This window comes from Oryza glaberrima, chromosome 11, assembly GCF_000147395.1.
Source record: "Oryza glaberrima chromosome 11, OglaRS2, whole genome shotgun sequence".
NCBI lineage: Eukaryota > Viridiplantae > Streptophyta > Magnoliopsida > Poales > Poaceae > Oryza > Oryza glaberrima.
The window spans coordinates 25,364,467-25,375,385 of NC_068336.1; the positions used below are offsets into that span (position 1 = coordinate 25,364,467).

Consider the following 10,919-nt stretch of genomic DNA (forward strand, 5'->3'; position numbering starts at 1 on the left):
TTGTAGTTTTTTGATATAAAAATGATAGCAACAGTAATATGACGTACCTTCTTTTGCGAAGAACAAGTCTGATATTGTCGATGAGCTCCTTTTCGGACAACTTTTCTGTGTTTCCGTAATGTTTTTGGCTTTCTCGACGATGTAGACTGCAAAAGGTTTTAAATTTTTTTAGGCTTGGGAATTCAGTGAATTAATATATAGCAGGAGGATTTTCAAAACTACTTAGGTAGTAATCTAACTGATACGTACCCCTTGTCCTTGTCCTTGTCCTCGTCCTCGTCCTTTTCCAGGTCATCTTTGACTTTGCTGGCCGTGACTTGACGAAGCAAGCCGCTGAGGATATTCTTGACATCAGGCTGAAGAGAAACCGAAACAAAAGCTGTGCAATCGAATTGCTCTTCAAGCTTTTTATACACGGCATTGGCAAGGGTGGTTTTGCCCATTCCACCAGGGCCAACGATTGAGACCAACTTGAGCTTCTGCTCCGATGCACCTTCACCTTCCATGGATAGCAACTTGATTATCTCGTCCGTCGAGTGGTCGATGCCAACAAGCTTTTCTTTATCTTCGTACAGTGCTAGCAAGCGGGGATCATACGAAGCTGGGGCCACAAAAATACTGTCAACTTTATACCTCTCTCGGCGCTTGCTCACCTCATCGACCTCTTCTTTTATGCGATTGATCTCGGCGGCGATGTCGCGCTGAGACTTATACCTCCATGGCAGCATGGATATGGTCCGCACGCAAGCACAGATTCCGGACTCGTCATCAGCATCACTATCGCCAACGTGTAGCATGAAGGAATCGATGGTGTCTTCGATGTTGTAGGACATCTCCCTCATCTTCCTCGCCCAGCGCTTAACCTCTTCGTCAAGCTGGTCTGGTGGCACCCTGGACACCCTCTCAAGGGCAGTTTGCATGCTCTCCAGTTCCTCCCGGATGTACCGGATGCCATCCTTGGCGCCCGTCTGTAACTCGTATTCGTCGGCGAGCATCTCGCCCAGCTTGCGGAGGACGGCATCCAGCAAGCCCGTGGAGAGGCTCGCCGCTGCCTGCATCTCTCGCCAAACCTTCAATTATTCCCTTTTCTCTATACTACGTACGTACTGTGTGCTTTGTGTGTTCTGTATGTGTGCAAATGATCCGTCTAGAGAAGGCGTTATATATATAGAGAAGGCAAAATTTACTACATAACCGTTGGAACAGAGTTTACGAGTGACAACTTGTGTATTGATTTTGATCCCTATCCTGAGGGTAGCATTTATATGTTTATACTAGGATACATGTGAGGAAGTTACAGCCCTACCCCCCATCTTTCTAGCTACTCCTGGTGGCTGATAGGTGGGCCCGCCGACTGTCCGGGGGTCTATTCCTCGGTCTGAAAGTCAGCGGCGCCCATTAAGGAGTGCGGTAGGGCGCCATCATGGCTTCAGCCTTTACCCGGTTAATAGACGGCTCCGGGTAATGACCGGCACCGGCTGTCGCATTGCCCATTGTGTCATGACGCCGGAGGTGATTGGAGGAGAGTAGTGCGCCTTAATGATGCCTCGTACTTGTTCCCGATTGTCCCGCACAAGCTCCGGCTCCAAAGCCACGGCGGTGCTCCGGAGTCTATGAGCTGGCTTATGGCCTCTGGATCCCTTGGACCCACTCAGGGTCCTCTGAAGGCCTCCGACTACCTCCGGAAGCTTTCAGGCCTTCTGATCGGATCCGGACTCCTCGGAGCCAACCACCTCTTGCGCTCCTACATGCTCCTAGAGCACGTAGATTGGGCCCACCATACGGAGGCTGGCTCCGCTAGGTGCTTCCGGAGGGCCTTTGGCCGGTGGCCCATAAAACCTTCGGGGCCGCCCGGGAGTGATTGGCGCAGGGTCGCGTCCATTCCCTCAACAATAACACTTAAAAAACGTGCTATTGCTGGTGGACACTACAAAAACGTGAATTTAATTATGTGACGACACTAAAAAAAATGGTAATTTGTTGTTAGATACCGTACGTATTATTTTATGGTTTTCTACAGTTTTGAGGATATTTTTTTTGTAAAATAACATCTTTACCCCCAGGGTTTCTCGTGTTGCTCTGCCTCCTGGTGTTGACCCCCGCGTAGAAGACCACTGCCCCGATTAGTGTCGACCACCATGCCGCTGGCCTCCTCCAAGAAGACACCCATGCCTGTCACTGCACCGACCACCACCACCACCACCATATGCCCGCTTGCGCCACCTCCACTCACCCCCACTCCAACTACCCCAGTCCCTACCGCGCCGCCCACCACCCCACCTCAGTACCTCACGCCACTGCGCCACCCACCAAGGCTCCTGCCCCAGGCCCAAGCCCAGCCTCCTCTCCCCCTATCGAGGCTTCTACAATCGATCTTTCTCTTATCGTTGCCAAGCGACCCACCACCATTCCCAACAAACCCAACGCCCCCGCACCAACGCCAGCCAAGAAGAATCCCTTGCCTAAGTGAATATTGTAAGCAAGAAGAAGATGAGGGTAAATTGGTTATTTTACATGGTTCCTCTCTTCTCAACTAAGTGAATATTGTACTTTAATGCTCATGTGTGCTATGAAAAATTACCACGTTCTTTTAGTGTGCACGTATAAATTTATGTTCTTGCGGTGTCCACAACAAATAATACATGTTTTGAGTGTCATGTAGTAGCAAAGTTTGCTAAAGATAACTATATGCAAGAATACTACAGGATAGTCATATGCTCGAGCTGGGTGCTGGTATATATTAGTAGGAGTAACAAAATAAATTTAACTGTCGATTTGATACAAGCATTATACTATATGACACTGATAGACCAGACTCAAATCAATGTGCCTTCAATCAATGGAATCTGCACATACCCTCAACAGTCAACACTTTATAATCAAGTTGAGTCCAGTTCTTCACGTGAAAAGGAGTCCACACTTTATAATCAAGTCGGTTTTCACAAGTCATTGCCAAGGAACAAGCGAAGACTCTGGACAGAAGACTTGTAAAGTTAGTTAATGGAATGTTGGCACACAGCTTTACCCTGTGGCATTATGTTACTTCTGTCTCTGGTGATAGTAAAGCAACTACTACCATTATTTTTTTTATTACAAACGTTGTTTGTGTAGTTGAGAGCCATTCCCAAAAAGACTTTATTTTTTAATCAATGAATTATCCCATTGAGATTTCAGTTTTAGATAATTAATGTACTGACCATTGAAAAATGTGAGGAATATTTTTGCATTGGAGTTTGAAAAAGTATGAGACATCTATCTATCTATCTATCTATCTTAATGAACTAAGAATGTCTATTCATTCTACTCCCTCCATTCCAAATTAATCTACATATTTCATAAGTACATCAAGACCAAGAAAAGCTAATAACTCTCTCATACTATATTTACCCTAGCAACAAACTCGATGCATGCACCATCCCCACTATTTCCTAGCCAATAGCAAATCAAGATATTGTATGTGGGTTATAAATACTTGTGTGCATGGATCAATGTCCATTTACTCCAATGCACAAATAACGAATAGATTTAATGAATGAATACAAATATATAGATCATTTAGGAATAGTATAAAAAACTATATGTAGATTAATTTAGAATGGAGGGAGTATCATTTAGCCACGTGTACCTATAAAAAAATGTGCCGTTAGATTTGATAAGAGAAGAGTTAGATCGATCAGGAGACTTCCATGGGAAGGATCCAGAGAATGTTATGACAATTTTATGGATAGAAGTCATAAAACAATAAAAACAGAGAGCCGGGCAAAAGCCACCGGGAAGAAAGAAATTAAGAGAGAGAGAGAGAGTGAGATATTGTGTCCACTCCTCTTCTCACTGTTGCCAGCGTCACTGCTATATATTGACGTCGCCACTTCTGCTGTCCGCTCCTACACTCGCACATGCGCTGATGCGCAGCTGCCACATCTCCACAGTCCACTCTGCAAGATCTGACATCACCACTGTTGGGAAGAAGAATGGTGTGGCACTTATGTACGTACAGCACGAAGAATGCAGGCATACAGCGGCGAAGATGATGGGAAAGCATAGTGTCGTCCGATGATCAGGCGTGAAGCGTGGACATCCGCAATCAATAAGTCGGTGCGGCTGCTGATGGACTGTCGAGAGCTGTCATGCAAATGAGGCTAGGGCGACCAACGAGCCGGTGGAAGAGGCAACCAACAAAATTTTCACACTGGTTATTACCAATGACACATAATGATATTGCACGGTAGAGAAAGATAGATCATCGTCACGCGAACACGCGACTTAGTAGCTAGTTTGTATTGATTATTGAAGTTTTAAAAAATAAAGGATATGATAGTCTTTTAGCCCATATATCAGTACGTGTAAAATGGAGAAAAATATATTTTTTACGGAGAGAGTACTTATCTATTTTTACGTTGACCCTGTCAAATAGACTGACTTGATGCCAAGGGAGGATGATGGCCCTGCACCACTGCATCACAATCGGGGATTGAAATTTCGGGAATTTCGCCCCCACCCCCTCACCCCCCCTCTTCTGGCAAGCAATTATTTCAAGCAAAATTTTTAGTATTTTCAAACATTTCTGAATTTTGTCATAATTTCTTCAAATTTAGTAATAATGTGTTAAATTTTCGAAAAAATTCGTCCAAAATTTTCGAATTTCGGTGCCCACCTAAATTTTCCTACATTCCAAATTATTGGAAAACCCTGATCACAATGGAATGGAAGACATGGCGCATGTGACGTGACTATGCTGGCGTACATGAATCTTTCTACTGTACAGAGTTCCGAAGAAGCCACTGTACAGAGTTCCGAAGGAGCCGCGCCACAGGAGTTGAAAGGGAGAAATATTTGCAACGTTAGATTAGGGCAGTGTTTAGTTGTCTTTAAACTTCTAAAAATTCCGTCACATCAAATGTTTGAACATATGCATAGAGCATTAAATGTGGACGAAAAAACCAATTGCACAGTTTGCATATAAATTGCGAGACAAATCTTTTGAGCCTAATTGCGCCATGATTTGACAATGTGATGCTACATGCTATAGTAAACATTTGCTAATGACGAATTAATTAGGTTTAATAAATTCGTCTCGCAGTTTACATACAGAATCTGTAATTTGTTTTATTATTAGTCTATGTTTAATACTTCAAATGTGTATCCGTATACTTAAAAAAAAATTTGGCACACGAACTAACCACGGCCTAGATTGTGATGGGTCCTTAAATATTATAACAGGACAGGAGGTACCGAACTATTGGTTGATATATGTTGCGTTCTTATATGCATTTTTGCTCAGTTTTTTCCTCAACTTTTGTGAGCACGCCTTTTGAATTGCTAAATGGTGTAAATTTTTTTTAAAAAAATTATACAGAAGTTATTCATCTCACTATTCTAAAGTAGTAGATTTTTAACTTAATAGTAGTAAATTCCATCGCTTATACCATCAAATTGCTATAAAAAAACCAGATAATATATTCCATCTTTCATCTTCCAGCCATTTTAAACACAACCATATTGTATACAAAATACCCTCCGTTCTTTCGGAAAGTAATCAAATGGCTACCAAGATTGCTACATATAACTTTCCCCATTTTAGTTCAGTTCAACTGCTTCATGAAAACTAAGACAAGTAGCTGGGGTGGGCAACAAGCTCAGGCTCTTGATCTTGGTTCGGAAACCAAACGAGCTTAGCCTCCTTTTCTATCTCGTTCAGGAAACAAGTCGGGCTTGGCCCGCATGCCCAAGCTATCTTGTGCATAAGGGAATTATCTTATTGTCTAGTGGAGTTTTCATATGTTAACTTGGTATTTTATCATAATGGATTGTTGAGAATTGGACATGAAAATTTGCATCTCGATGTTTTCCTTTTTGTTTTGTTATTGCTTACTATCATAGAGAGCTGCTTCAACTGGGACATTTAACTTTTTACCACTTTAAGATGTGACAATTAATTATTTGCCACTCGCTGTCTATAACATGTGTGTCCACTTTAAATAATTAATTATCTCGCTTCAACTAGAAGGTTCGCAAGCTGGGTCGAGCTGGGCTAGAGCCTAGAAATGAGCCTAGCCAAGCTCAGCTTTTTAGCTTGTTTCCTAGCTAACTAAGCCAAGCCAAGCCAAGCTAAGCCGAGTTCATAAAAGCCTATTTGTCCAAACGTGGAGGGATAAACTTGTCCAAAGAAATTTATACAAAGCCAAGCCAATGATGATAGTAGAAACGCGGAAGGGCATATTTGTCCAAAAATTTATGTGCAGAGGGATAAATTCATCATTTAAGCTACACATTCTCTGCATCCTGATGAGGACACAACTAGCTCGGATATAACCATGACTACCTTATGTATTAATCAACCAAATGTGCATTTGTTCTATATGAGATTTACTTGTTATATATTTGAATAAATGTTGCTACATAATAAGTTTCGTGTGTTTTCGTTTGTAGAGGTACTTGCATGGATGATTAAAGAAGTTAATTGGGGACCAAACCAAGACCTTCTCCAAGTCCACTTCCATCTCACCACGTTACTTTTAGTCCATAGAAGACAAGAGATCATGTTTTACACGTTTTGGATTCGGATTCGGGCCTCCTAACAGCATCAACTTCAAACAGACCTAGCCGCTGATCTAGAAGGAATTTAGAGGCCCATGAGTACTTTTTGGAAAGCTTATAGAGTCTACTTTCAGATGTTTTTGGTCCCATGTCAAATTTCCTACCGAGCTGCCGGGAATATGCAAAACAAGTCACGTATCTCATCCAGTCCGAATCTGATTTGGGTTTTTGGGCCTTATAATTGTATCGTGGGCTTAGCCCAAGGGGGTGTGCGCCCTAGGGTAATCCTAGGACGTCCCTAATCATATTTAGTCAGTAGCTGTCATCGTTTAGAGTCGGGTTTTGCTTAGATTAATCTGTCAAGAACAGTTTCGCCGCTAGATCGGTTTGTAGAACCCCAAATTCGAGTGCTTAATCATTCATATGCAATTGTCTTGCAATCTAGCTATCTTGTTCTTGCTTGTGTTCTTCGATTCGCATGTAGGGATTAGCCTTCTCGGCGAGATCAACCGTGTTTCGGCACGGTTGATAACCAGAGGAGACGTGGTGCTACGATTGCGGGGCTCAGTAGCGTGTTCGTTCATAAGCCGGTTCAAGTTGTGTCGCGACTCCATCCAAATCGACTGTTTATCAATACCTATCAAAAGATCAGGACCAAACATCCTCATCACATCCTCAACTTCATCAACACTAACGATGGAAGCTGACAACGCCAAGAACCAGCGGCGTGCCTCGGCGATACAGTAGCAGCGGTAGAGGCAACACAAGTTCCACAGCCGCCACGGCAACGACCCAAACTCCGGCCATGCTGTCATTAAACACCGCCGCGACGACGATGAACCCCTTCCCAATGGATGTGACAACCAGGTGGCAGCGATATCACCATAGAGACAAATAATGTAGGGTGTGCCATAGGAAAACAACAAACCATCTTCTATGGAACCGCGATGCTGGTATCAGTCTCAGGAAACATGTTATTGTAGTCCATAGACACACTACTGATAAATACTAATAATAAGCTAGGAAGGTAGCTCGTGCGATGCGCTGCCATGTACTGTAATTTATGTTTGAAAAAAATATATAAAATGACAGAATATCAGCCAGATGACACTTGTCATTTCATAAGTACTGTTTATCCATAACTTATCCTCATCAATGTTGCTTAGATAATTTTTCCAATCTATTCGTTAGCTTTTAAAATACATAATGTTTAATACATTCCTATAAACAACTATTTATGATCTCTTCATTATCTAGAAAGGAGTTAGATTTAATTTGTTTGGAAACATGTGATGTTTTGTCTTGTTTAATAAAATGTTTAGGGGCTTTTTTTTTAGCAAATCCTAAATAACTATTATTGTTAATGAATATATTTTATTGAGCAATTTGTTACATATTTACATATAAATTTCTAAAGATATATGGTAGACCTCCCTTCCCTAATATATGTGTGATCTATAGTATCTTTCTTTTTTAAAAAAAACAGAAGAAAATACCTAATCAATATGAGTCTGAACATTTTAATAATTACAAAAGTAACTTCTTAACCAACTATAAACCGCAAACATTGTGTGGCTTATGTTGGTATTTGATACGGTTACAGATAAAATCTGCAAGCGCACGGATATACCGATGTAGCACTTCCCCTACGGAGTATTCAAGGGTATCGAATCCAAGGGAACGTGTGTGGTCAGATCTTCCTCCGGTTCATCCAAGGACACCAAGCAAATGATAGGCCGGGATAGAGAGGATTTACTAGTGAGAAACAGTGTCTAGGGAAAGCTTAACCTTAATCCTAATGCAATACTTCAGGCACTGGCAACCCGCTGTTCCCAGATGTCGCTGTACTACGTACCCGGACAGGGAGGACTTAAGTGATCTCGAGGGCTGTCACCACCTCTACACCTACCTCAAACGTACTGTGAGATACGCAGCAATTACTGGATAATAATTACCTAAACACCATGTCTAAGCAATTACTATTTACTTCAGTGTTTATAACTCACCAAAGCAATCACTATATTTTAGTTGGTTATAGTGAACAATAATCCCGTATGCTATTTAGGAACTAACCAAGAAATAATTCTCACAAGATAAATCTAAATTACTCAGGAAGAATATTATATTGAATTCAGAGTAATAAACAGAACAAAAGAAATAGGAGAAGATTACCGACAGCTACGGAATTCTTCCGACTTCTTCTACTCTACTCTCTTCCTATTCTAGTATACAATGTAGTACAATAGAGCATCTTATAATTCAGCTCAAGCTTGGAAGTGTGTGAGAGAGTGAATGAAGTGAGGTCCTTTTATAGGACAATTATGATGGTTGTGAGAAGGGGAAATGTCCGAACTGCCCCGCAACCGTCATTGGGAATTCATCTGGAGCGTCCACGCCAAACCCCAGGATCAACGGTGATCAAGAGGGTTCGACCAAACCAAGGGGTTCGGCCGAACCTGGGCTAGGCCCTCCTGGCCTAGCCTTCGGTCGGTGGACTCCCTGGACCTTCCTCTATCTATTTCTCGGAGTTTTGGGTTGATTTACTGATATTTTGATGAAGTTCACAACCCCTCCTTGCATGGATACATGTTTCTTCTAACTTTAGTCTAGATTTCCTCCCAACATCGGGGTTTATCACCTGCATACAAATATACACCAACACTATGGAATATGTGAGATTAAGCACCTATCACTATGTTGGATGTTTTATTATCTGAACTTTATGCGGATGTTGGCGGTATAGAATCAGCATTTAACAGCCGCCAACAAAACCCCCCACACTTAGTCCTTTGCTCATCCCTAAGTAAAGGTTAGTGTAGAATGAATTTCTTCAGGATATAAATCAAGCATATAAATCATTCACAACCATACCTGCACCTGTGAACTTTATAAGTGGCTATCTTACCATCTTGAGTATACGATCTTGATTCCAGTCCTTCTTGCTTCTCTGTCACACTCATGGGATTTTTATAATTTTTGCAAATCAGCTCTTCTCCTCCTATTGACTTTCTCTCTTATCTCTCAAGGATAAATATTTTCTCTTTGGATCCTTACCAAGGCAATATGTGGAGCTTGGTAGGGATAAACTGTGACACACCAGCATCATATACATTGCAAAGCCAAACATATGGACTCAAGAAGATAATCAATCATACTCCTAGATTAAGGGTCTTTATTCATGGTGGAAAATGAAAAAGTAAAATATGTTGTGGAATGGTGGAATAAAGAAATGATTCTCCCTTTTTCCTATACTTTCTCTCCAAGTTGGTTCTCTTGGCATGATTGTGGAAGGGGCATGGCTATATATATTTTTTTCCAACTTTGCTCATTGTTTTGAGAGCAAGTTTTATTTCCTTCTTCTTTCTTTTTTTTCATAGCCATGCCTTTCCCTCCTTTTCTCATTTTCTTCTCGCCAAGAACTTTTCCAGAAGAAGAAAGAATAGTTCAATGTAGCAGTTTATTCAAATGTATATTTTTGGGGAAAGCCAACTTCCAATGTAGAAGCTTAGTTTAAGCATATGTGGAAATGGAAAGTGAAAATGATAATGACCCCTTGATTATGAGAGTATGAAAGCTATCTAACACAAGTCACATAAATTTGACAAAGTTCAATATAATGTCAAGCAGTCATATGCATGATAAAGTTGATCATTAATGTACTTGCATATGGCCTTGGTAGGTATAAGATAAAGTCAATTGGAGGATTGAGATTTTAAAACAATTTTATTTTGAAAACAAATTCCCAACAATCATAACAATAGTTGCAAGAATTCCTTTCATCTTGAATCATCTCTCATAAAGCAATTACTTAGATGTATAAGGTTCCCTAAACATGAATGGTTGTTCACAAGCACAAGTTCAGTTGAGAATAATGAATATACAAGATTAATCACATGAAGAATTTCATTAGTTGGAAATTTTATCTCTTACTTATGCTTGAACCAATTGTTTCTTGAATGTCCAGCTCTAGTACTATACAATGGTGGAGATATACAGATAATGGACGTGCTCACCTACTTACCTGTGAAAATTGAGAGGGATTGGGGCCAGCTTTGGTTCGGCCGAACCACTCCGGTGCTCAATCCCTCTGCAATTTTCTGCAGAGTTCAGTGCCTTCCAAGTGTTCAGATAGAGCCGAGGATTACTCATCAATTCCTGCATGCACCGAAAAGCTGCCGCCTTGTATTATGGAGTCCAGTTGAAAATAAGTTACGCCCTATATTTAGGAATGGAGGGAGTATTTAGTAGTTGAAGGAACATACATGCGTAAAATGAGAGATTTATTCTCGCTATCTTCTCCAAATGAACGAGCGTAGACACCTAAAAGATTTTAGCAAAACGGATTAATTTACTAGAATTTCTTACGACAAAAATTCGGAGGG

General features: G+C 41.2%; 1 protein-coding gene across 1 annotated transcript; it reads right to left on the reverse strand.

The window, feature by feature from the left end:
* Nucleotides 1–218: 218 nt before the first annotated feature.
* On the reverse strand, nt 219–1,121 carry LOC127755874 (disease resistance protein PIK6-NP-like). The gene has a single exon (XM_052281491.1). It carries the CDS (start codon nt 1,056–1,058, stop codon nt 219–221), a length of 840 nt encoding a protein of 279 aa, XP_052137451.1. The 5' UTR covers nt 1,059–1,121.
* Between the last annotated feature and the right edge of the window lie 9,798 nt (nt 1,122–10,919).

Excerpts from the sequence above, each read along its gene's own strand:
- LOC127755874 (XM_052281491.1), bottom strand. The coding sequence starts at position 1,058 with ATGCAGGCAGCGGCGAGCCTCTCCACGGGCTTGCTGGATGCCGTCCTC.